The sequence below is a fragment of the Epinephelus fuscoguttatus genome, linkage group LG3 (genome assembly GCF_011397635.1).
Source record: "Epinephelus fuscoguttatus linkage group LG3, E.fuscoguttatus.final_Chr_v1".
NCBI classification, from domain to species: domain Eukaryota; kingdom Metazoa; phylum Chordata; class Actinopteri; order Perciformes; family Serranidae; genus Epinephelus; species Epinephelus fuscoguttatus.
This window is the reverse complement of record NC_064754.1, coordinates 2,782,856-2,810,726: the sequence shown is the minus strand read 5'-3', so window position 1 is coordinate 2,810,726 and position 27,871 is coordinate 2,782,856. Positions and strand designations below refer to the sequence as shown.

General features: G+C 42.1%; 1 protein-coding gene across 2 annotated transcripts; it reads left to right on the top strand.

Annotated features, from left to right (window-relative positions):
• Positions 1–26,329, top strand: aplf (aprataxin and PNKP like factor). 2 transcript variants are annotated; one of them, XM_049572543.1, is made up of 11 exons: positions 1–100; positions 277–411; positions 5,879–5,950; positions 8,989–9,152; positions 9,710–9,899; positions 11,957–12,101; positions 15,948–16,141; positions 16,335–16,573; positions 19,769–19,890; positions 20,420–20,466; positions 24,247–26,329. In XM_049572543.1, exons 2-11 carry the CDS (start codon positions 319–321, stop codon positions 24,442–24,444), a joined length of 1,464 nt encoding a protein of 487 aa, XP_049428500.1. In that variant the 5' UTR covers positions 1–100; positions 277–318; the 3' UTR covers positions 24,445–26,329. The 2 variants fall into 2 exon arrangements, with proteins under 2 accessions (XP_049428500.1, XP_049428499.1); XM_049572542.1 differs by having other exon boundaries at positions 19,765–19,890.
• The last annotated feature ends 1,542 nt before the right edge of the window (positions 26,330–27,871 follow it).

Genomic DNA, 27,871 nt, shown 5'->3' with positions numbered 1-27,871 from the left:
GTTTTGAATCCCGTAGCTGAGAGTTGTGAGTGGTGTCCGTGCTCTATGGTTGGATTTGAGAGTTGGGAGACAAAAACTATCTAGTTTACCTCCACAGCAGGTAGGCAGCAGTACAGGTGTACCACTGCAGCGCATTACGTGGCTCAGACGGAGCATCTGAATGAAACATTAAGTCAGAGAAGCTCTTTGATTCCTGATTTAATTCTCCTAATAACTTTCAAAATCCTCTGAACTAAGTGGTAAAGGCTTGTTTTAATGTGTGTTTTCTTCCTCCAGTGAACCGGGGTGAAGCTCTCTCCTCTCCCGCCCGCTGAGCAGATGTCCGGTTTCGACCTCGTCCCGGTGGACGGCGGGGATCCCGTCCACCTGCCGCCCGGGGAGACGGTGCTGGGCAGGGGGGCGTTACTGGGAGTGAGTCCTCCTGTGGCTTTGTTTCAGTTTACTTTACTCTTATACCAGCATTACTATTAACAGTGCGCATTAACAAGCATTGCTGTGGTGGGATGTAACTATTTACTCAAGTACTAAGTGCAACTATAGGGTACTTGAGTATTTTATTTATATGGTATTTGATGCAGAACAACCCCTGCTCCACCCAGCTTGGTCCTGGCAAGGTGCTGGAAACACCAATAAGTCCAGACTGGTAGAAAAGATTTCTCCACGCTTACATCTATTTTTATGGCATTTAAAACTTTTACCCCACTGAACCTCAGATGCAGGGGTGTTTGTAGGATTTGAGGACACAGGGGGCTTAGCCCGGACCTCTGAAGGGGGGTCCTTGGGGCTCCTCCCTGTGAATTTTTTTTTTTTTTTATTGAACACGCTTTATGTTGATGCTTTTTTCTTTTATGTGGCACCTTATGGGTCGTTCACATGTCGTGTTTTAAACTGCCTGGAAAACTGGAGGTCGGGCTCTGGGTGCTACTCTTGTGCCAGCTTCCAGGGGTGTGGAGGCAGGTTGTGTCTGAGGTTGCTAAGCGACCATAACTAGCACCGTATCACAGCCTATTTACCAGAAATCCTGAGTGCAGAGCTGATCTTCTTCCAGGTGTTGTTTTGTATGTGTGTATTAGGCCAAACATATTGTCTGTGGGACAGATGTAAAGCTCTGACAGCTCTGCACCAACATGATCAACTTCCCCTCCATATTTATCACAGACTGATATTTACATTAGAAGAGAAAGATATCCGTCGGCTGTGGTTGGTTGTTCCTTGTCACATGACATGCGATGAGCACTGCTGCGTTCCAAAAGTTGAACTCAAGGCGCAGCCGTAGCGCCCTGAATAAAAGGCACTCTGCGTCTTTGTTGTCTTATCATTTTTAACTTTACTTATTTTTTAAAACTTTTTTTTTAAATTATGAATTATGATGTTAAAAATATTAGTAACTGTTAGTAATAAGTATTGAGTAGAGGCAGAATACTTAACAACTGGGAAAGTAGTTGAAAAAATAGTTAAATATATGTATTTATGTTTAAGCAGCTCTTACCTTTCTTGCAGTTCACACAGCACAGAAAAAATTTGAACATCCACAACTCCACCTCCCTCCATTATGTCCTCATTACGTCTATGATAGACGTGGGCGTTGGCAAGGTAACGTCAGATACACGGAAGAGGAGAGCCAATTTAACGTTACAACCAAGACAGTCAAACAGTCTGTTTCAAAACTCAACCGGAGTCAGTGATGACTGATGAGTTTTAGAATAAGGTTACAGTGCTAACGTTAGATAGTAGCGTTAACGTTACTAGTAAGTGGAAACACACAAGGAAGATAACGTTAATGTTTCAGAGGCTACACTACAGTAGGCTAACATTAGATTGTAGTGTTAACGTTACTAGTAAGTGGAAACACACAAGGAAGATAACGTTAATGTTTCAGAGGCTACACTACAATAGGCTAACATTAGATAGTAGTGTTAACGTTACTAGTAAGTGGAAACACACAAGGAAGATAACGTTAATGTTTCAGAGGCTACGCTACAGTAGGCTAACATTAGATTGTAGTGTTAACAATACTAGTAAGTGGAAACGCACAAGGAAGATAACGTTAATGTGTCAGAGGCTACGCTACAATAGGCTAACATTAGATAGTAGTGTTAACGTTACTAGTAAGTGGAAACGCACAAGGAAGATAACGTTAATGTGTCAGAGGCTACGCTACAATAGGCTAACATTAGATAGTAGTGTTAACGTTACTAGTAAGTGGAAACGCACAAGGAAGATAACGTTAATGTGTCAGAGGCTACGCTACAGTAGGCTAACGTTAGATAGTAGTGTTAACGTTACTAGTAAGTGGAAACACACAAGGAAGATAACGTTAATGTTTCAGAAGCTACACTACAATAAGCTAACATTAGATAGTAGTGTTAACCTTACTAGTAAGTGGAAACGCACAAGGAAGATAACGTTAATGTTTCAGTGGCTACGCTACAGTAGGCTAACGTTAGCCATTAGCAACTGGATGCTGTGTTGTCGTATAACGTTATATGTTATATTAGAAGCAAACTAAACATAATGTTACTAGTCCTGCACGGTCAAACGCAACCCCGGAGTTTTGAAACTTATCCGGGTTCAGTGATGACTGATGAGTTTTAGAATATAACGTAAACGCTAACGTTAGATAGTACTGGTGACTGGCAACAAACAAGACAGTAGGCTAACCGTAAGCAACTGGATGCTGTGTTGTCAAATATAATGTTATAGCCTATGATACATTAGAGGCAAACTAAAAACTAAAAATTCGGTCCGAATGCAGTGATTGGTCGGAGTTTTCTTAGAACCATATGAGAATGGTATAATTATGAGTTTTTATTTCTGGTGGAATTCACTTACATTTTAGTGTGCCATCAGCTTATTAATAGCATTTTAACCTAAACAAAGAAAAGCGTAAAATTTCCAGAAAGGTAAGTGTTGCTTTAAGTGTGGTGGAATGTAACTAAGTATATTATTTTTAATAATTATTTTATAATTATATATTTTTAATTGAGTTCTATCAAAGTCCAAACAGACAGTTTAATCAAACTCATAGGACTCAATAGCCATACCTTTCCAGGCCTTCTGTGAGACACACTTACAGCAGGAGATAACATGAAAGTGGAGGTGAGTTACAGTACACAAGCCAAAATGGACCAGTAGAGTAAATGTAAATACAGGTATAAGCATAGAAAAACAAATTCAAAAAAGAAATTGAGCTCATTATATAGAACCAGAACGTTGGATAAGAAAATTCACCTCAAACAAATGAAGATCATACGGGTGTAATACACACCATCCACTTTTCACATCTTTCAAAAGCTTATCTTGTTGCAGTCTGATAGGAAAGTAATCCTTTCCATCTTAAAGATATCATATATAATATCTATTCAGTCATCAGCTGTAGGTGTTGCTGGTTTTAGCCTCTCTCTAATAATGGCTTTCTCGCTGCACTCAGGATCCCAAATACAAATCTCTCATGAGAGGTAACACAGTCCAGAGGCAGGGTGCCCAAATATAGCGTTGCTAGTTTTAATGAAATGTCCACCTGGAATACTTTTTGCAAAACTGTGTGAACCTGCTGCCAGAGAGGAATTAATGATGGGCAAGACCAGATACGTGATAATGATTGGCACCAGAGAACCCACATTGTCCCATTCCTCCTCTGTCATACCTACGCTCCCTTCCTATTCGGCCTATTCTTATATTTTATTTATCAAGAATATTTTTATTCAGTTTTAACAGGATTACACAAAACATGCTCACAGCAGGTATCAGACTTAAAGCATATGTATGATGGGGAGCAAAGCTTGAAGTCAAACCCTCCCCATACCATAACCACTAATAGCAGTGAGAGGAGGAGGGATGTTCTTTGTAAAGGCAGGCTCAGAATGATGGGGTACTTTATGCATTCACACTGGCGCTATTTGGTCCACTTTAAATGATCCCTGGTCCACTTCCACGGATAGTTCAGTTCGTTTGGAGTGGCATGAACGCTCATTTGAACTCTGGTGCGGACCAAACAAGCGAACCCTGGTCTCCTGCAAGTGAACCATTGTGCAATTCACTCACAGTGGGAAATACAAACGTCCTATCCAGCGAACCAAAGAGAGGAAGTGACGTAGAGCGCAGACAAAAAAAGTCAACAGCGTGAACTGGGAGAAGCCGAGGTAAAAAAGAAAAAGTTGAATAAAGTCTCGTGGGCAGACGTGGAGTAGTGAGGGGGTGCAGGCGCTTATTGATATGTGGTCAGAGGACAACAAATTGCTGAAGGGGATGGATTTCCGTTTTCGGTCCTGGCCAATCGATGAAGCAGGTTTTCTTCTTCTTCATGCTTTTTTCTTCCTGGTCAGTGGTCGTTTTGGGCAATACCATCCCCAAAACGAGCAGCTGTTGTAACTGCGTGACGTTGTCCAGGTGGTTTGGTCCGCTTCAAAAAGTGCAGAGTGAAAGTGAACCGAACCAAATGAAGGTGTGAAATGTTTCAGCATTCCACTGGCAGAAAGCACCAAGAACAAGAAACAAACACAAAATCTCAGTTTAACTGGCAACTCTGAAAGTACTTCAGTGAAGGGGCCCCAAACCTGTTGGAATTTTTTATTTGAGTCACTAATTGAGTGGCAGATCTTTTCAAGATTAAGGCAGGACACAATGTCCTTCAGCCACTGGGCGCGTGGGTGGGCGGGGCAGCATCCCTCCATCTGGTTAAAACAGCCTGTCTGGCCAGCACAGAGGCAAAAGACAGTGTACGGCGTTGGGTCAGAGTCAGGTGTACATCTTCCTCTGTGGTGGTGCCAAAGAGGGCGACCAGGGGGTCGGGCTGCAGGTCAAAGTTAAGGATAGAGGACAAGGATTGAAAAACGTCCTTCCAGTATTTTTTAAGGCTTGGACACATCCAGTACATGTGAATAAGCGAAGCCTCACCACCTGAACATTTGTCACAGCCAGGGTTCACATCTGGGTAAATGTGTGAGAGTCTAACTTTAGACCAGTGGACTCTGTGTATTCTGGCCCAGGCCTAACGACACCACTGCTGAGAGGCAAATACTTTACTTTTTATTTCACTACATTAATCTGACAGCTTCAGTTACTTTACAAATTAAGTTTTTTTTTCACACAAATCATTGAAGAGTTTATAAAATATGATGCTCTGTTATAAATGAAACTACCCAACAATTTCTACATGCACAGCTGCAATGATTAGTCGATTGAAAGCTAATGTGAAATTATTTTGATGGTTGAAGTCATTTTTCATGTGAAAACATTTCAAGTTTCCAGCTTCACAATTTTTTTTCCTATGAATGATGTTAATTGTTTTTGCCTAACACAAATTGATCAATAAAACTGTGCACTGATAAGTATCAGTCAGGATCATATGAATGTAAGTGCTGAGCTGCAGGTCTTCCTCTGGACCACTGGAGGACTCTGTCACACCGATAACACGCAGGCAGCTGGACTCAAGGTTCAGGATGTGTCATTTCTGATGCAGCACACTGTCGTTTATGCAGCACTGATTTTAAGTGATGAGTTTCGGAGGCAGCCCTGCTTCTGAAAAAATCGCCTGATTTTCTTTTTCCTGATACCACAAGCAAGATGTGTGACAGATTAAAGTCAGATAAGTAAATCACCGTACCAAAAGGTGAGCAGGGAGCTTTAATATGTCCTGCAAACATCATGCATGTGTTAATTTTAATAGAAATACAAGTGGAAATTCTGTCCTGATGGTGACAAAGGAGGAAAAGTCAGGGTGTTGGCGACTCCTCAGCATAGTGCTCTGTGGACTGTGACTGTTCACGGTGAATTCCATGAGAATCTGTCCTGCAGTTGGTCAAATGGTGATGTGTATGTATCTGCTTTGTACCTCCATTTTGAACCTTTTCTCCTGTTTTCCTTCACGTCATCTCAGATCACTGATAAGAGAGTGTCCAGACTTCACGGGCTGCTGGAGAACCTGGACGGACAGCTGCGTCTCAAACCGGTACGTCCTCTCACTGAAGGTTTAAAACATCCACACCAGTGGTTTGCCATGTTGACCATTAGCTTACTGGTGAACCTTTTCATAGGTCTACCATCAGTTATTAAAACTTTTTTTAAGTTATAGAATTAGAACGTTATTATTTAATGTTGTCTGTGCGGCTCTGAGCTGCAGCGTGGCTGACTGTGTGCAGTGAAGTCTGAACAAACGACAGTCACTGTGATGCTGCAACAATCAAAGTCAACTCATGTCACTTTAGTGTGTTCAGTGTGTATCTGGTGTATCTGGTTGATCCACCACCAGATAGCTCATACGCAGGCCCATGTGGAATCTGCGCCTGCAGAACAGATTTTAGCAATATAGGTAAGGCACAGTCGCCCAGCCATCGTTTCTTTCTTGTATTTGGTTCCCATGTTTATTCACAAAGGGACGAGCAGTTTTTGGTCTGGACGGTAGAATCAACTCAGCAGGTTAATCTTCAGAGTGTAATTAAGATAAATAACACACACTCTCTGCATCACAGAATTTGCATTTAATTTCCAAACATTTGGTCTTCGTCCTCCCTGTGACTGACTGGAGACCTGTCCAGGTGTGCCTCTCCTCTCACCTTACTGGGGATTGGCTGCAGCGTCGATGTGAGAGGATAAGTGGGTAAAACTAACTGATGGATGGAAGGTGTCTGGTGATCGTACAGTATTGGCATCAAGAGAAATGCGTTTCAGGAGTAATGGCTGCCAAAGGTTGCTGAAAGGTCTCCATTTAGTAGCTGTAGTCATATACAGTCATAACAGATACATTCAGTGCTCTGATCTTTATCCGTCCTGAGGGAGGTGGAGTCTTTGGAGTCAGACAGAGGTCTGTTAATAACATAAATCACACCGTCTTATTGAATTATCATTTGCTTAATTGACTTGAAGGGATGTTAATGCATCAGCACGTTTCAAATCGTTATCTCAGACAAATAATTAACACCTCGCAGTCACAACACCTCTTTTAATCGTGTGTTGGAATCAATCACATCAATGAATTTGGTCTCTTGACATCGCAGCTATGGATATTCTTCAGAGAGCAGCCCGCAGCTGTGAGGCCACATCGATGCTTTAACCGTCACACCTGCATCATAAAACAGAGAAAATGCAAATGCTGTCAATTTTTTCTTTTTTTATCGATTCCTTTTTAGTGGCAGTTTTTTCGCTGCTGGGCTGTGAGCGTAAAGGAAAATCATCCACAGATTTCAGATGATTGTTCCAGGTGAAGAATCAGGTCGCTGTGACCTGTTAAACTGAGGGGTACAGAGAGAGTGCACCCTGACAGAAGCTCCCTACACACTGTGCAGTTATGGTGATTTTGCAGGTTTATTGTGTGTCACACTGTGGGATGGGTCTAATAATAAATCTCAACTGCTGCCTGTGTCAGATTGCACAAGCCTGTGCTGAGATGTAAATAAATTATACATGCACGTGGAAGCCTTAAATCTTCTAGCAATTAAAATTCTTTTTCTGAAGTGTTTTTCTACAGAAATGGAATATTATATAATAAGAGTGTCGCATATAATCACCTGAAATCAGTGTTAATTTTGACAGCTACTTTATATTTAGTCTGAGTCTTGAGGAAAAAATGTTTCTTAGTTTTAGTCACATTTTAGTCTGTTAGTCAATATATTTTGTATATGCTTTTTTATATCTTTAAACTAACCCAGTGAGGCTGATTCATGGATCATAAATCAGACTCAAGGTGACAGGTTGTATAAAATAATGTGTGTGTCATGTCTCCAGCAGTGTGTGACAGGTTTAAGGGCTGATTTACAAGCACACACTTACTGATCATCATCTGAAAAGCTCAACATCTCTCTATTTATGCTCTCAACAAATAACTAATGTGAGCCAACTAGGATTTGTCCCCAGGTTCATTGTAAACTCTGACTTAGAAAGGACCACAAACCTTCTCCAGTCCGGACTGAGTGGAGTCCTGCGGGGTGAAGCTGTGAAGGCTGTGAGCGGAGCTAGCTGCTAACAGCCACCGCTGCAACTAACAAACTCCACAAATCCATTCAGCAGCTCCACCATCCACAGTCAGACACACACGGCTGATTATTTACTGCTGAATTACAGCTCACAACTCGCACCAACCCAAACATCCTGGTGCAGACTATTTACTGGAGTTTACCAGCCTGTCGCTCATCAGGCATCTGAAGAGAATCACAAGCACGGCCATTCTCGGCATTCCGTGTCCGATAGTCCACCACTAACATTTTTTCTCACGTCTCGTCTCGTCAGCAAAAATGAAACATGGAGTTTGTCTTGGTTTTTATTATCAAGATCTACTTTTAGCTCGTCAGCATCTTATTTTCACATGGAAAAGGATGGTGACGAATAATTTCCATCATAGTTTTTGTCAACGAAGTCAACACTGCCTGAAAATAAGAATGTTTTTGTTATCTGAGAATGAGCCGTTTATATCTACACAGGGTACTCGTCTACGGAGATTGCCATGTTGCACCGTCATGTTTCTACAGTAGCCCAGAACAGACAAACCAAACACTGGCTCTAGAGAGGGACATTTGCATTTTTATGTTTTTGCATCGTTAGAGGCCCATCTTTGAAGACCAACATCAGAAAACACTGATTCGTAATATGAAACTGTTTTATTCAGTGTTTTACTGGTTAAATCAGCTGCTCTGTTTGTTTCTGAGAGGAAGAGACCTCTGAGGATAACTCAGCTCCTGAACAATAAACACTGAAGGAATTCTAACCAGGAGAAGTTTCAGCTGGCTGCAGTCTGCAGTCCTCACCGCTAGACGCCACTAAATCCCCCTAAATCTGACACACTGGACCTTAAAGATGTCTTTTAAAAGCAAACAGAGATTGAATGATGAACAGCCCGTCTGTATCGAAGTGAAAATTGAAAAACAGGATATAAAGTATTGACTGAATTCGTTTTTGCGTGCTGAAACTGCACAAATAAGACAAAAGAAAATGTGTGATTCAGTGACAAACCTGCCGGAGTTCATCAGCTCATCCTCTTGTCGTTTTGATCTTTAGACCCACGTGAACCCGTGCTTTGTTCAGTCGTCCCTGACCGACGAGCCTCAGCCTCTGCAGAGAGATACCTGGTACCCTCTTCATCATGGAGACTTGTTCTCTCTGCTGCCGGGCCGCTTCATCTACAAAGTGGTGGCCGTGGGTGAAGAGGACCGCACTCCCAGGTACTTACACGTCAGACAAAGTGCTCCCCGCCATGTCAAGATTAAGTCATATGAATCTCATTTGCTGCGATTTCCCCCCTGACGTCTTTGTGTATAATGAAATCAAGACGTAAGAGGCTGCTCTCCACTGTTTAATTACAGTCTTATCTTTCATCTTGGTGGAGCAGACTGCATGGGGTTGAATGGGATCTGGTTTAAGTGTTATCTGGTGTCTCAATTGAAAGCCAACATTAGGGACATGGTTGATTCATGTAGTCTTTGGGCTGCGGTAATCTTTCATCTATGAGTTAGCGTCTCGTCTATTGTCCTGCTGCCAGCTCTCTGTTTGAAGTTCAGATCAAACAGACGGGAAATGGACACTTGAGAACATGTTGCCACCGTTCAGACCAGACAAAGCTCATGTAAAATTCATACACAAGTTCAGCTTGTATCAGAGCAGCAGCATTACGGTTCTTTTTCTAAAAAGTCTCTTTCTGTCATTCAGGGCTTTTAAAAGTGAACTGCAGCCTCAGTCGTTCAGGCTGAATGTCACTTTTCAATCTTTTTTCTTCCTGTAGAAACAGTCAGATGTTTGAAGAAGAAAAAGAAGAACTCCCAGTTTCTCCAAAGCCAGATGTAGAACAACCTCTTCCTCCTCCTTCTCCTCCTCCTTCTCCTCCTCCTGTCGGACAGACTCCACCTCATGAGGAGCCGACACCAGCAGCTCCGTCGGACCAGGAGGAGGCCGACGACACAAGTTCAAACAAGGTCTGTTTAACTCGCAGAGCAAAATCTTTATGAGCAGAGAAGCAGCGGAGCAGGAAGTTGTGTCACGTCGATCTCTTTCAAGGTAGCTCCCGTTGACAAGACGTTTTTATCATTTAGATATGTGGACGTTACAAACCACGAGATGATCCACACCTGCATCTCTGCTAACTTGGATTCTTTTGCCTTTAAAGGTTCAGTGTGTAACTCTATGCTGAGTGTCATTTCCAGGTCTTCAGATACTGACGCTTTGGGTTAGTAGTCGCACCGAACCACCAAATAAAAGCATCGTGATGAGACTCAACGATCAGCTGTCTTTCAAGCAGAGTGTAAGGGTTGAGTGATTCATCGACATAATCAGTGCCATTAATGTCATAGTTAGTTAGTTGTCACATCACAGGAAAGTAAACTGCACCTGAGACAAGCATGAATTCTTATGGAGAACAAGCTGCAGCTAAAAACCTCGCCGCCAACGTGAAAATGGCTTCTCACAGGAGTGCAACTGCAGCGCACAGACGCTTGAAGTCAAAGCATCCCGCAGCACTGTCTTAAAACAGCAGGTCAGGGGGCGTTGGTGGCTTAGTGGTAGAGCAGGCGCCCCATGTACAAGGCTGTTGCCGCAGCGGCCCGGGTTCGACTCCAGCCTGTGGCCCTTTGCTGCATGTCACTCCCCCTCTCTCTCCCCCTTTCATACTTGTCTGTCCTATCCATTAAAGGCTAAAAATGCCCCCAAAAAAAACAGCAGGTCAGGTAAATTTTCTGCACCGCTGCTGACATGACATCATGCGTCATCTAACAATGTTATTCGGCCATTTTATATTTTCTGTTTATGTTAACAGGCATGCATGAGCAAGAGAACGACTTTAACGTTGCAGACTGCTGTTACAGTCTGTAAATCATTTCCGTCACTTTCCTTTCAGTTTCAGAGGCTACGCTACAGTAGGTCACGGTCATCTCAGGGCTAGCTCGACGTAGCAGTTTTCTTACAACCATATGAGAGTGGTCTAATTATGAGTTTTTATTTCTGGTGGAATTCACTTACATTTCAGTGTGCCATCAGCTTATTGATAGCATTTTAACCTAAACAAAGAAAAGCGTAAAATTTCCAGAAAGCTAAGTGTTGCTTTAAGTGTTCTATTAATCAGATTAAAAAAAAAACAACCTTTAGAATAATGGACAAATTATTAGATTAATCAACTAATCGAAAAAATAATTGTCAGATTCATTGATAAAAGAATAATCGTTGGGTGCAGCCAGAGTTACATACAGAACTTTTAAAGGAGCAGTGCGTAAACCTGTCCACACGCTCCAAACAAATAGGGGGCAGCACTTCACCGGTCCACTGCTGGGTCCATTCAGTTCACTGCTACTAACAACAGCTAACACGCAAAATTCAACCAACCTGCTGCAACTCTGAGAGACGCTCAAAATAACTAACAGCTATCTTATAACCTTCACGTGTGGCGTCGGCACGTTTTTACACCACAGCTTGCTCTGCTAAGTTTTAGCGAGAAAACGACCACGTCAAAACCGTACTGACGACATATGTAATGATTTCAGTACGAGAATATAAAGTGAGAACATGTAGGGGTGATTGTTTTCAGCTGCCACATTTATCAACGCCGATCATTCCTACGCTGTGATCGTTACATGAATCACACACGAATCCCAACGGTAGATGATTTCTGCTAGATTTCTGTTAGATTAATAAATGAGGGCCAATGAGAGCGGGAGTGTGTCCAGCAGTGACACAGACTCTGAGTTCAGACCATGAGGTTGATGAAATACATGGATAAACTGTGACGCTAACAGAATCTCTCCCGCTGTTGGCAACAAAGATTTGAGCACAAAGCCTTCAGATATCAGCTTCTCATCATTAGCTGATTATATCAAATCTTAATGACTCCACCAATGATCATCGGCGAGGAAAGAAGCTCTGCTGTTTCTGTCGTGAGATGTCTTCACACCAGTTTCAGGAGTCACATTCTGTTAGTTAAACTTGTTAAACTGATGATAAACCCACCAGACATTATTGAGAACTGCTCTCTGTTTTCATGAAGGGAGACTCTGCACAACCAAAAGAAGAAGACGCCGACGACCAGAGAGACGTCACTCCACCTGTAACCAAGAAAAGAGTTTTACCTGCGTGGATGATGGCAGCTGCAGCAGCTGCACAGAGTCCGTCCTCCTCCCCCAGTCTCAAAGGTACTGTGCTCATGATTCATGGGTTTATTGTGTTTTATTTTCATGTGTCCGTCCACACTGGCAAACTTAAACCTGAACTGTCCAGGTCTGTGAATGGATCTGTCGTTACATCACAATACATGTACCGGTTCCTCTAAAAAGGTTCTAAAAAATTCTTAAAAGTTCCCGTTTTTTAAATTCCTCAATGTCTGAAGTCATCTTTCCCACCAGACAAGAAAACATCAACATTTGGGTTTTGTATTTAGTGGGAAATGTTGGGCAAATGACTCTGCAGTCATCACAGGTAGTTATCAGCTCCAGCTCCGATCAGCAGTGACGGAAACATGACACCCAGCAACGACGTGCTGCCACATATTCAATCTGTCTCCATCCAAGCAGTGTTAGAACATCGCTCCGTGTCTGGTGGAGGAATGAGTGTCTGTTTTCAGCTGATGTTGTCCAGGTGCTGCTGACGGGACGCCACTAACACACTGCAGGCATTTGTTGACCTTAAATAGCAGCTGAACCCGACACACAGTGTGAGAGTGTTAAGCAGGCGGACCGCTGTGATAATGGATGAAGTGACGTCAACAAGAGAATAAGTAAAAGTGTAACACAGCGGTTATCCTTTCTCTGTGTATCAGGATGTTCTCTGATAATTATAGGAGATAAAAGAAGCCTTCGTGTGTGTGTGTGTGTGTGTGTGTGTGTGTGTGTGTGTGTGTGTGTGTCACTGTGTTTCCCCTGAGTGCTGCCGTTTGAGTGTCTGCTGCTGTAATATTTACTGTGAAGGAAAGCAGACGGCTCTGCTCTGCTGGATGGACCCTCTGTAACTTCATCACTGCCTCCATTACTGCGTCCATCCACTCTGCTGCCCTTAAACAGCTGAAGCAAACTGGGCAGAGTGGGCTGATGGAAAAGTTCCAGTTCCCTAAAGAGAAACCTGTAAAGCTCTCGCTGTCGTTCAGAAACATCACTCTGCTTTTATTCAGTGAGACTTTTTCACTGACGTGTTCACAGTCACATCATGGCTTTGACTGCAGTCAAGTGCAAGTTTGAGGTACTTGTATGCATCTTAAGTATTTTACAGTTTTACTGAACGACAGTTATCTGACACCTGTAGTTACTTTGTAGATTTGCAAAAAGTCTGATAAAACAAATATAAATATGTCAGGGATGCACTGACTGTGAAATTCTGGGGAGATACCAATGTTTAAAATAAGAATTTGACCGATAGTTGATACCAATGGTTTTGAATAGGATAGAATATATTGTAGAAAAAAACTTACAAAACAGAGACAAATGAGAAATCATAAACAGAGTTACAATGAGAAATATAAATTCACATTTCATGTCTGAAAAGGAGAGGGAAGCAACAGGCTTGTCTAGTCTTTCTAATCCATCACTAAGCAGACTATTACATAAATACTCTCTCCTCACAATCAATCAACCACACATCTACACCACTACACTTCTTAATGCCTGACAACCAATTTTACCCCGTTTTTAAGACAAATACGAAAATATGAACTAAGCATACCGACAACAGTCTCACTCTGAGTGTGCATGAAATCATTTCTGTACTTCTTGAAGATACTGTCTTTGTACCTGTTTCTAAACTGTCGTTATTTTTGTTTTTATTTATTCCCCCTTTTGTGCAAAAGAAATCTACTTTACAAAAAAACTGGACTGTTTTAAAGTCATTCACCACACTGCCTTTGAATGCGCACAAATTCAATCATACACATTTTTATAACGTTCTTTCACGTGAAGAAAATCATGTAACTGTTGATTAAAATAAAAAAAGCAACTGCTTCAAAAGTCTTTTCGCTATATAAAATAAATCATAACTCCCTCTCTAATATACGACGGAGTATATTGAAGAAAAAAAAAATTCGGAGATTTTGAGAATAAAGTCGTAACATTTCGAGAAAAAACTCGTAGTATTATGTGTGTTTCAAGGCAATGCATCTGAGACAAAGAGCAGCTGCCACAAGCAGGTTCATCCTCTAACCCGTTCTGCTTGTTGTTGATTTCCTTAAAAATTACGACTTTATTCTTGTAATATTACGTCCTTTTCGCAGTTAAGACTTTGTTCTCGTAATATTACGAGTTTTTTCTTGTAATATTACGAGAATAAAGTCCTAATATTACAACTTTATTCTCAAAATCTCCGAATTTTTTTTCCTTCATTGTGGCCCTAATACTCCGTCGTAGTTTTATATTTCTGTGAAAACATCATAAAAATGTTTACTTCAAACAGCTGTTTTTATTCAAGTTTCTCACCAAAAACTACATTTTACTAGATTACCTTGAACACATCATGAAGATGTTATAATTTACCTTACTCATTTTTACTGAAGAGATATTGAACGCATCATAGCGTAACTCAAAGCAGCCTCTGTGAGCTCTCAGTTTGTAACTTTATCAGGGAAACAACACGGCGTGTCTATAGTGAGTTTATTGCATCCTTTCATCCCGACGGCGTCCTGGTGAAGATTTCTGCTCGTCCCCAACACATTTTCTGTTGTCCCCAGGACGACGAGACGCCATTGGTGTTGAGTTCTGCTTTTTAGTCTGCCCAAAAATGATGTGACACAACAGACAAATATCGGTCACTGCCATCAGTAATCACTGATACCGATGTTCAGCCAGTAAATCAGTACATCCCCAAAATGAGTGTATCAGAATTTAGTTTCCTCCTACTCTCTCCCATTAATCATTTGACGACCCCTCAGATTTATCTTATGGCCCTTTGGAGGGGCCCAGCCCCCATGTTGGGAACCACTGGTCTAAACTAACTGTATATATATAAGAGTTCAAACTGGCTCCACCTGCAGCAGCTTCAACAGTAACAGGCTGCTCTCACTCTGATGCTTCAGTATTAACTCTCTGACAGTGTCTCACAGTATCACAGGAGACATTTTACCACACATGTACTTTTACTTTTACCACTTGAAATAATTTTGCTGGTGATAATTCTGTACTTCTAATGCAGGACATTGACATGTAATGGAGTATATTTACTTTGTTGTACTGGTACTGTCACTGAGTAAAAAAATCTAAATACTTCCCCTCCTGTAAGTTGTATAAAATGAAGTATTAAGCAGCTGTCAGATTAAAAACCCAACAGTTCTGAGAATTGAACATTTAAATTTTGAATCATGCAAACAATGCAAACTATTATTAATTTTTAACAGATTTTGCACAATGAAACTCGACACTTTTAAGCCTCCGCACTCCAGCATTATGTTTATGGGTTGTCCGTCCATTCGTACGTCCCAAAGGTCAAGGTCACTGTGACCTTGCATCTGTCTTGTTCTCCTGAACATGATACCTCAAGAACACCTTAAGGGAATTTCTTTGAATGTGACACAAACGTCCACTTGGACCAAAGAATGAACTTATAAGAATTTTGTGGTCGAAGGTCAGTGTGACCTCACAAAACATGGTTTTGGCCATAACTCAAGAATTCCTACGCTAATTATGACAAAACTTCACACAAATGTCTCACAGGATAAAATGTTGAAGCGATGACCCAAATGGTCAAAGGTCAGTTTCACTGTTCTGTCATAATGTTCGACATCAAACACCTTCCTGTCCATTACTCAGCGTCATATCTCAGGAACAGAAGGGGAGACATTTGGTCAGATACTGAATTGGTGACTCTAATCTTGAAACTGTGCTGATTGTATAGATCTTCTGTGTGTGAAGCATCCATGTTTTCACTGACATGGATGGAGACTGTCAGAGACACTGGACTGGTGGGCGGAGTCATACAACCACACGGCGGTAATTGTAGTTTAGTATCCGTCGGGCTCTAGTTGCTGTATGATCCTCTGAAAATGATGCTTCTCTCTGTTGTAGTTCAGACAGCTGCGAAGAGAAGTAGAGGAGCTGCAGCGTCGACCAGCACTAAAGGAGCGGCAGCCAAAAAGGCCACAACCACCAAGACCTCCTCATCTGAGGGGGCGGAGGTCAGTGAGGAGGAGATGCCGAAGAAGAGGAGAAGAAAGATCAGTGATGATGAAGAAGAAGAAGAAGCAGCTCAGTCTAAAACAGTTGAGTGCAGTTGTTAGCGAGTAGTCGGTGGCTCTTAACACAGGTCTTTCTATAATAATCATTTTTGGTCCAAATAAGGCCTTCTGTCCATCCAACCTGTAAAATCACACTTTCACTAAGTGTCCACAAAATGTCTCTATGTCGTCTTTACAGACTAATGAAACCCTTTGTGTCTCTGTTGTTGACTCTCAGGACGTTCCTTCACAGCGGCCCTCCGTCCAGCGGCAGAGGGAATCCAAGAGGCCTGAGGTGAGCGACGAGTCTGACGGCTTCACCGTGGACCAGGAGGGAGCAGGAGGAGAGACATCTACAGCTGACCTTAACACCACGAAAAATGGAGGACAGCAGACTAAACAAGCACAGTCCGTCAGCAGCTCTGCGTCTAAACCTCAACTCAGAACGCCGTGTCCATACGGGAAGGACTGCTACAGGTACGTCTACCTGTGCACAAACACATCAGCTGAGCTTCTTCAGAGATAAAAAAAAAAAAGAAAAAAGTTAAAGGTAGGGGTGTAACGGTGCACAAAAATCTCGGTTCGGTACGTACCTCGGTACACAAGTCACGGTTCGTTTTTTTTCGGTACAGTAATGAAAAAAATAGACAACTATTAAATATCTTTTACTTATTGGTAACCTTATTAAAACATACCACCACAGCAGTTAACTCTTTTTACACAATTTTTGAATGAAACAAATATATATAAAATCCTGCTTTTTCACATTGTTTGAATGAAAATAGAAATATAAAAGTGAAAAATAAAATCCTGCTGTTTTTTTAACACATTTTTTGAATGAAAAATATAAATATACATTTCTGCTTTAACAGTTTTACTCAATTAAAATAAAAAGTGTAGTGCAGCTGGTCAGCTTTAAAGCCTGCTCAGATTCAGTTTTACTAGGAACTTACTTAGCTTTCCCACTTTGTTAAAGTGCAGTAAACAAAACATGCTTATATCTAAAGTGCAGCTTAAACAATTTTGAGGCAGAGCAGGCTCACGGCTTATGTGTTTGTCACTTTCTTTTTCATTTTAACCCACACCATGCACAAAGTGAAAGCGGAGATTTACGGTTGGACTCGGTCCGTCACTCAATTATGTCCGTCGGGGAACTAGATATTTTAAATGGTTCGGCTCGCAAAAACGGAATTAAAATAAAACAAAATAAAATAAAATAATATCCTGCGCCCAATAATTTGGTACAGGGTCGTGCCGAACCGAAAGTTGCGTACCGAACGGTTCGACACGAATACACGTACCATTACGGCCCTAGTTAAAGGATGAATTTATTTCGTGTCCTGCCAGGGGGCTTCCTCTTTGATGTGGCTCGGTTTCCAACACAGATGAGATAAAGTGCACTTGAGCTGATAAACATGAAGCGAGCCAAAACTGAATCGGTCCAAAAGCTTCTCAAAGCAGCCGCCTCGTGTCTCTGCCTTTAGCCGCAAGAGATGTTCCTTCTTGAATTTAAGATGAGGGATTATGTCAAAGCCAATAAAGCTGAACATGAATGTTATAAGATTTTCTTTCAAACTTAAATCACAAAGTAGGGCTGCAGTAGAGAAGAGCAGCCACACTGATTTATCTCCCAAACTTCACTGGTGGGGATCGTCTCTGTGGGCTGAGAGTGAACACTGACCCTCATTTACAGGAGTCGTGTTTAAAGTCAAGCGAATTTTTGAAATGTTGCAAAAAAGAAATGCGAATTAGGGACGTTTCCATCAGCTGGTTTGGAGTGAATAAACTTGGCTACACAAAGTTGGAGGAATAGGTTTCCCTTTACACATGGCTGCAATCCTCCAGTGAACAGAGAAGAGGTCATGGCTGTCAACAGGAAACCTTTCCTTTCCTCGCCTTTTCCTGTGTGCATGAATGTCCAACCAAGTCTATGCTTCTACACCAGCGCTGACACTGAAAGCGGACTTTTCCCCGACTGCGGACTTTGCTCTGTGTTAATTGATAACACATTTGCATGTTTAGTGCAATCCTAAATATTCCTCAACCAGTTCCACCTGTTGTTCACCAAGTGTTGGACACGTTAAGGCCAAAACACAGTGGTGGCAAATGACACTCGTCGAAAAATACGCCCCTTTCATTTTCAGTGTACAACCCCACACCAATTGTGGCTAGATGCGTGGTGGTGGCTCCTGGAAGTGCAGCCCCGCGGCACTTCACGCCACTGTCCTATTTCCGCACTTGCTTTCTGCTTGTACATACCAGCTCCCACAGCAGCTTTTTCTCTGCTCCTACAACAGTTTGACTCCTCTCCTCACCATTGATACAAAGAGAACTCTAAGCTCTCCCAAGCTAAATAACCCACAGTCCCGAAATTATGAAGATCATGGCCAAAAAGATATTGCCTGGCGATTCGTAGAAGAGATCAACTCTTCAGGTGAGAAATCAACTTTTATTAAAGGTGTCCTCACATGATTTGAATCTGACGCAGAGCTGAAAGAGGTACAGATCTTCTAATTAGTAGTTACTTTGTGTGATTGTCTGTTAACGGGCTGCAGCGTGACGTGTCCAGTGTGTGCTCGGGGCGGCACTTGATGCATGTCACATAATACCGCGCCACGACAGTGTAGAGTCTGCCAACTTTCTGTTGCTGCTGTCTCCAGAGCCGCTCTCCTCTTGGTGCCAGCAAAGGGTTAGTCCAACATCTGCCCGGTTAGCACGAGCTAACACAGCAGCAGCAGCTAACATCCAACAGTGAACTGTTAAACAGTGCCAGCAAACTTATACCAACACCGAAACGGCTCGACTCTGTCGTTACTCCGTTAGGTAGCGTTAGCCGTGTGATGCTAACAGTTAGCCCTGTCACTGTGCGTGCGGTAGGGGTATAATCACTAGTTTCATCACAATACAATATTATATCGGTTCTTCTGATAGCAGTAGGATATTTGCTGATATCACAAAGTCCTCCATGATACAGTTATGATTCGATGCAATTCAGGAGCCTGTGATCGATATGAGACGATATTGTGTGCTTACTAAACACAGCCAGTTACAGAAAAAGCTGCCACTCTTTTTCGCTCTTGGCCATAAGAAATAAAAACAGCACTTAAAACTTCGACAGCACCAACACACATTAAACAGCACATGGGATAATAAGTTAACCTACAAGTCTTTCTCTCTGGAGGAAGTGCTTTCATTGTAACCCAAACCATCATCTTCTTCCTTAAACTTTAGGGCTATCTGGCTTTAAGCCCTGAAGGCAAACTTCTCCCAGTAGCCATAAAACTTCACAAACACTTTTCATTTCACTAAAACATTACACTATAAAACACTCTTGAGTCAATGAGTAGCGTGTCCTGAGCGTCCCTGAGCATAGCATTTTAGCAGGAATACACACTTGTGCCCAGACGTGCTACTCGTCCGTGCGTGAGTCTGTTTTTAATCATAAATCATTAAGTTTTAGTAAAAGTGCATTTGCATACGACGGATGCTCTGATTATTTGCTTGATCGATTTTATGCCTTCACTGCATCTTTAAAAGAACAGCCAGCCCCAGTCTGGCTCCTGTGGACCTCCACTGTTGGCTCCTTTAAATGAAATGTACACACTGTAACGAGGGCGCAGCGGCGTGTTTCTGAAGATCCCTCATCACCTCCTTGTTTGTGTTTCCAGGAAGAACCCGCTCCATTTCCAGGAGTGCAGTCACCCCGGTGACACTGACTATGAGGAGGAGGAGGAGCAGGAGGAGACTGAGGAGGCAGACCGACCTGAGTGCCCCTACGGCACCGACTGCTACAGGTCAGACATCACAGCGCAGTCAGATGAAAGGGAGTGATGGGAAACCTGGTGGCTCTATGAAGCAAACACTAATGGCAGACATGACATGATGTTAAGATGCTCCATATTAGTGCAGCTATGTTGGTATCAGAGGATATGTTTTACCTGTCAGGAGGTCCAACACAAAGACACACACACACACACACACACACACACATCACAGGTGGTTGAATAAGACTTTGCATTAAAGCAGTAATTAGTGGGAGTGTCCCTGTAGCTGAGGGACGAAAGCACCAACCATTAACTGCAACACCTCCTTTAAAGTCTGGCCGGGAACTTTGGTGCACCTCCTTCACTGTCATTACCTGTCAACTCTCTGCTGTCTGTAAGAAAGGCTTAAAAATACCCAAAAACATGCGTCTGTCTTTCATGTTTTAATTTTTTTATTTATTGACTGAAAATCTGCGTCACTGTGTCGGACTGGAAGTGACATTAATCTTTGTTTATTGACATAATTTGACTGTAACTTTGACTTTTTGTTCCCTCACAGGAAAAACCCTCTTCACAGGAAAGAATACAAACACACAAAGAAACCAGGTAGGATGTTTCCGTTTCTTCTGTTTGACGATATCTTAATGTTGACTCTAATGAACAGTGAGATCTGTAAAAGAACACAGTAAACAGAGTCGGTATGAAATGCATTTTTAAAAAAATTGCTTTTTAAACAAAGAAATGACTCTTCTCTCCACAAATACACTACATTTTAATGAAATGTATTTAATTACTGTCAGGGGATCAAAGCCTCATTAAAACGCAGGAAAAAGTCATTAACTCGGGTCCATTATGCAAATTAAATAAAGCCTTTTAAAATGGCTTAGTTATTTAACATATTATTTTTTCATAATTTCATGACAGGCTCGTTTTTCTTTAACTTCTTCTTTAACTTTCAGTGTTAGCATTATAAAGGAAAATACATTTTGTTTCATCATCTGCTATACGAATTGTAATAACCAAACATTATAGAGTCATAATGCAGTCATTTGTCAGACCTTCACTTCAGGACATGAATACAACACCAGGTGGATTAATAAAGGTTTGGTATTTTCCAGCCTGGACTCTGCTTTCCCATGTTTTTGTGTCTAATCGACGCCGTACCTACAATGTAGCCTGACGTGCACCTTCCCAGAAATCTAACTATACCTTGCGGCGACGCAGAGCTCCTGTCTGTCTCTGTAAGCTGAAACCACAGTAATGACAGTAGCTTACAACAACATTAATCAAAGTAATAATATTATAGTTATAGTTCTGGCTACTGCGGTACAATATGTTGAAAGTATGTATTAATATCTGGCAGTGTACATGTGTGACAATAGTCATATGTGTATAATAACAGTAGAAGTATGACTAATGACTAATGATGGCAGCAGCAGGAGGCATCTGGCAGGACCACGGCAGCAGCACAACCACACACGTCACGCTGTCCAGGCACCGCTGTGATATGAGTTAATCTGAGAGACAGTGGAGCACAAAGGCTCCGGAGAAGAAGCCGAGTTAGTGACATCCAGAATGGTCAAGTTAGCTAGATGCAGTAATAGGATGAGAGAGAGAGAGAGAGAGAGAGAGAGAGAGAGAGAGAAGGAGAGAAGGGGCCCGGTGTATTATAGGGGGGTCCTCCGGCAGACTAGGCCTAAGTCAGCCTAACTAGGGGCTGGTACAGGGCAAGCCTGAGCCAGCCCTAACTATAAGCTTTATCAAAGAGGAAAGTCTTAAGTCTAGTCTTAAATGTGGAGACGGTGTTTGCCTCCCGGACCGTAACAGGAAGATGATTCCACAGGAGAGGAGCCTGATAGCTGAAGGCTCTGGCTCCTGATCTACTTTTGGAGACTTTAGGGACTACCAGTGTGTCCTGTGTTGCTGGTAGTTGCTCAGCTCCGAGGAAAACAGAAAGTGATCCAGTTGTCTTTGCAACTTTGGTGCCAACAATAAAACCACTTGGAAACGCTGGGAGGGGAAAAAGTTGTCTGGAAATTGGTTGTAATCTAAGTTGTAATCACAAACAGTATTTGGAAGATTTACAGGGCTGTTTGGTCCGTAAAACACAGCGTCACATAAAATGTTGGAAAAGCAAAACTAAAAGGAATTTCCTCTTCTGAAAGGGTTTAGCAACAGAAACACACACACACACACACACACACACACCACCTGTCACCAGAGCTGCTCAGGATCTATAAACCCATTGAGGCCCATTGATTTTTTTTTCGTTAGCAGGTCGTGTAATTTAATCTTGCAGCCCTTCAGGACATCAGCCCCCCTGCTGGAGTGGAAATGACCTTCTGACCCATCCACACATACACACACACACACACACACACACACACACACCCTCCAACATTTAATAAGAAACCTCTCCACACAGATGAGAAACGTGTTTTTCCTCAGCAGCAGCAGCAGTTTGATGCCTCGGCTGACATTTAGTTTAAACGCTTAATTTACACTCAGGTTGCTCGACTCCCTCGACAGTCATCTCCTGATTTAAGACGCTGTGACGCATTTCCACCGCAACCACACTGACAGGAAGAAGAAAGATGGAGAAATAATGGCTCTGTTTATTTTTTTCCACACTGATGGCTCTGAAAATGCTGCTGTTGTTTGACCTGTGGGGGGCCGAAGGAAAGATTTATTTGTTTGATCTGCATCAAAACACACATAAAGACCGACAGTCACGCATGTGTCCGATTTCTGTGCAGATATTTTTCATGACGGTGGCCCAGTGAGGACACTGGTATCTTTGGATGACGCACCAAAGCCAAAAGCCATTACTGAATCTCCGGAATTCGTTCATGAAATTAGTTTAGAGTATTTTTCAAACTGCAGTATTTTTAATAGAACAATAATAACCTGTTTTTACTTCTCACCAGGAGATGGACCAATACTTGTCAACACTTTCTTCCTCACAAAACAAAGCAGCTACCAAAACCATAAATATACTGTATGCACTATCTTCAAAATTCTAATGTGAACTTTGTGTCACATCCACTTTATTTTTATTTTAATTTACCGTACATTTGTTTTACTTTTGTTTTACTTTTGTTATCCTTTTCTATTTGGTACTGTCTTTAGTTTTTCAGTGCTCCATCTGGATCTGTTCAGATGTGTCTCTGCTCTCAGTGTATCTTGAGAATTAAAGTTCATAAAAACATGAATAGCCCAGAGACTGTATATAAAGATGGACGACATGTCAGCTCCCCAGAAGTGAAGCTGAAACATCTCCCCCTGGTGGCTGGCTGCACTATAGATCATAAACTCCGCCCCCTCCTTGTAAGTGGATGGAACATGAGCCAAACTAAACACTCAAAGTGCACATCAAATAAATTTTTCCCAAAGATGGTTTCTGTCATTTAAAGTACTTTTTATGACACTGCTGTTTGTACAAGTGTTCGTTTTTCTGGTAGGTTTGGTTTTAATCAGTTATTAAATGCTATAAAACGGGGATTTTACAATTTGATTGACAGCTGTGTGAGCCAATCAGTTCGCAATCGGTCGGATGGGTGTATGGGATGGAAATGTGATACAGCCGAGATCGCTGCTGCACAGACTCTGGCTCCAAATGACGTCACCAGAGCAAGATGGCAGCGGCCGTATCCGAGATATTTTCACGTCGTCCATCTTTACATACAGTCTATGATCTAGACTAATGGCGGCACGGTTAACATTTTGAGTTGCACAACAATCCTGCTTTAATGTGTTATGTGTCTGTACTGTTAGGCGATTCACTGGTTTTCAAATAACCTGGTTGTTCTTAAATATACAGCTCAATTTGAAGTACATTGATTGTAAGGAACAAAATATTCACTGGGAACAAGCCTTCTCAAGTTTAGGAGAGACTCGTGGGTACCCCTTAGTTTTTATTCAGATATCTTGAGGTGAGAGTTCAAGGGACCCATTTGAAAATGGCCACGTCAGTTATTCCCTCACCAACATTTAGCCTAAGTTTGCAGCATTATTCAGCACGCTTCCTCTCAAGCTGTGCCGACAATGTTGGTATGGAGGTAGCCTCAGGTTTTCTAGTTTCACAAGATACCACTAACTTTGCACTAGCTTAAAAAATGAGTGCCCATGTCCCCCCTTGGTGGAGCCACTGGTGCTGTAGGTCATAAGGAAATGTGAATCTTCGTCTTCTGTCTCTTTGTCAGTCTCTTTTTCCTCGCATCAGAAGTAGAAACCAGTCAATCCAAGACAGCTGATTTCAAAATGCACTCAGCATGAAACACAGCTCTCCACGGTGCTCATGTAGCACTTCAAGCCTTTTTGTATTGTCTCCCTCTGTGGCTCACTCTGCATTATAACCTCATGTTCACACTGCTGACACTTTTACAGCTCGCACTACACGAACCGCCCCCAAAAAGACGCCTGCTGATGATGAAGACGAAGACGAGGACTTTGGGGACGACGACAGCTTCATTAATGATGACAGCGAGGATTTGGGCGATGACTCAGACTACGTCCCTCCTGGCTCAGACGACAGCGGTAAGGAGGACATCAAAGGACTACAGAAGGAAGCGAAGGCCTTTGTGAAGAGGAGGAAGTAGATACAGACCTCCTTTCTCTTCTTCTTTTTGTTGTCTGTTTTAAAGCTGCACCAAACAGAGACAAACTAGTTTTAATTAGCCTACATCAGCTGCAGCAGCTGAGGCCTTGGCACATTCCTGTGCAGGTGGAAAGAGTCCAAACACACGGAGGATGTTGTTTGAATCAGATTTCATTGAACCCTGCCGGGCTGCTTATCAAACTACAATCATGTTTTCATACTAAGTGTCCAGTGGACAGTCTTCACAGGTCCAAACTGACCGGAAGCTGTCCATGAAACCAAATCTTCCTCCTAAAATCTTTCAGGTGTCAGCACCCTGTATTATCCTGCATTCTGTGCTGAACATCAGCACTTAAAGGGATAGGTTGTATTTTAAAGTGGAGTTGTATGAGGTACTTATCCATGGCCAGTTTATTCCCAGTTTGGACAGGTGGCAGGATCGCCTCCACAGAAGCGAAGCAATGTACTGCTGTGGACGGGGGCAGCAGCAAAACATATTTTAGCCACCAAAAAAAAAAAATCGATATCATTTTAAATGTGTGCTATAGTGAGAATGTTTTCACAACTTGAGCTTGGTGTCAGACAGCCTTCGACAAACCAGTCATTTTACCTTGCAGAACACAAGAGCTGTTGCCTCAGATGGTAAGTTTGTTTGTGTGATTGTGTGAATTTAATGTTTAAAAGTGTTAGTTTGGCTTCACCAAAATCACACAAAAATAAGAACGATTCGATCGAGGAGGTGGTGGACGAGCAGCTCCCGTGTTCAGTGGGTTAAAATTACTGGTTTTGTCAGTGGAGCTTTGAAGGGAGCAGTTAGACGCTGAGTTCCCCATCAGAAAGGTGAAGAGGTGAAAATATTCCAGTATATTGTAATGTAGGTCCAGCAGACTTCACTACAAGCGGATTGACTGTAGAAACAGGTGACATCCTTTACATGCTAAAACCAGCCATCGGCAATTTGACCAGCTGAGCTGCAGGTGACACCGTCAGACTCAAGCTGGTGAATGTGAGTGTGAATGGTTGTCTGTCTCTATGTGTCAGCCCTGTGATAGTCTGGTGACCTGTCCAGGGTGAACCCTGCCTCTCACCCAGTGTCAGCTGGGATAGGCTCCAGCCCCCCGCGGCCCCTAACAGGATAAGCAGTTATGGAAAATAAATGAATGAATCTCCACACTCCATCAGTACGAGCCGTTGATGTAAAAACTACTGAACTGTCGTTGAGCTGCCCTCAGGTGTGTTCGTATTTTCAACAGAACTTTTGGAGCATTGAAAGCCGTAAATGGGAGCTTCTCAAGAGACTCTAGCTCCCAACCTTTTCAGCACCGTGGCCCTTTTTTAAATCAACAGATCTGTGTCGCCTCTCGTCCGTCTGCTTACGTCACATTCAAAGAATTCTGAGTTCATTTTCTTTGTGCTTGCAGCTGACAACGTGTAAAAGCTGTCAGGTGTCTTCGCAGGTGTCGTCATGGCAACGTTAAACACTATAGCGGACCGCAGTAACTTAGGCTGATTAGGGAAAATGTGTTTTTGTATGAGAGGCATGCCTCAGTCAGCTTGAAATGCAAATTCAGATTAAGAGATGTTCCCACGACATCAGCTGCAGCGGCTGTTTGCAGAAAGCACACAAAGGAGTTGACAAACCTGAGAACACAGACAGTGTCTCTGAACAGAACATTTTCAGTCGTATTTTATAAGATTCTTTTCATTCAGATTTTGTTTCAGATGAAGCTCCACCTGTGTCTGTTCAGGATCGATTCTGCTCATGTAAATATGTGTAACTGAGGAGTTCAGGAGCAGATTTGTTATAATTGTTCCTCTGATTTGTTCTGACTGTTTTTCTTATGTTGTTTAAATACATCCAATGGAAACAAAGTCTGTCCTGTATTTTGATTTCATCTTTCTGTTGTGAAACACAAACCTGTCTCACACTCATCAAAACACGACATTTCAAATGTATCTCTTCATTTACCTCCTGATGAATTATATTTTCTATAAATCTGATCTCCATACATGAAACTCTTTATTCACAGAAAGTAAAATGTGAGCAGTTGTGTTCCCGCTCGTTTCATCATTTACATTGTGATGACGCTGGGATTTGCAAATTGCTTTTTACAAATTCAAAACCTCCATGGCTCAGACACTCAGAGTAGAAAGAGTCATAATTGACCTTCATAAGTGCTGATATCATAGGCAACTGGACTTGAAGACGTTTCGCCTTTCATCCAAGAAGCTTCTTGATGAGAGGCGAAACGTCTTCAAGAAACACAAGCAAGTCCAGTTGCCTACGATATTAGCACTTACGATTACCATGACCTGGATGACTGAGAATCTTCTCCGAGAAGCATAATTGAGCTTGTTTGCAGTTGGAGGTGTCCTGTCAACAGTTCTACAGACGTCTCTTTTATAATGGTGGTCTATGGGGAAAATGCTTTTTGAGCCGCAGGGAATTTTTTTCACTACAATGCTGTGAGTGGCCACTGGGGAAAAACTGGGGACAAACCTGAGCAGCGTTCCTGAGGGCCTGGTTTGGTCTCGTGTGTACCACGTGGGGCATTTCTTGAAATGAGCTCTGGGGCGTCTCCTGGAATTGCAAAAATTGTTCAGGAGGCTGCGATTGGCCCGGGCAGCCTCTCAGTGTTGTGGAGATCTGCACTGCACTTTTTTAGTTTTTAGAAAGTTTCTCATTTTGCCATCTCAGTGGCCGTAATGTGTTTCCACATCAGTTGAGATATTTCAGTCTGGAACAGTGATGGAGTGAATTTACTGACATCATTAGTGTGGATAAAATGATCTGTATCTGTAGGACCTGAACTAAACATGGTCTCTGTGGGGTAACTGTTGATGTCAGAAGAGTTCCTGTTTCTAAAGTGTCGGTCTCGTGGCAGCAGTTGGATCACCTGCTTCATTTAAAGACAGCTGGTGGAGATAAGGGGCGGGGGATATGGCCCTAAAATAATATCAGGATATTTCAGGGTATTTTTGCGATAACGATATTCTTGACAATATGACAAGTTAGTAAAAAAATATTTTATTATTAATTTAAGAACATAGAACTGCAACAGAATCAGTGATGTAGTTTCACAGTTTGCTTCAAATATTCAGTAAAAACTAAAATGATGTTTCATTTCTTTAGTTTATGAACAACAACAGTAACTCAGAGTCAGATTCAGATCCTGTCACAATATTAATAGTTCAACTAAATCAAATCTACCACTAATTACACATTTAAACAAATGTCCCCTGGGATCTATATATATAAATCAACAGCTGATTTCCTTGTGTGTTTTTATGCTCTGCCATTTCTCCTCTAACCATCAGGCTGTAACCTGTGACGGGGTCATCACTATGTTTCCCGGGTTCTATGTTCCCCGCTCAACCAAAAAGGATTCTATTCTAACCTTTTTTGTGTAAGCG

Bases quoted from the DNA above. Each gene is read 5' to 3' on its own strand.
- aplf (XM_049572542.1), top strand. From the start codon at position 319: ATGTCCGGTTTCGACCTCGTCCCGGTGGACGGCGGGGATCCCGTCCAC. The intron at 16,142-16,334 runs GTTGAGTGCAGT...GTTGACTCTCAG, and splicing joins AAGCAGCTCAGTCTAAAACA to GACGTTCCTTCACAGCGGCC. The intron at 16,574-19,764 runs GTACGTCTACCT...TTGTGTTTCCAG, and splicing joins TACGGGAAGGACTGCTACAG to GAAGAACCCGCTCCATTTCC.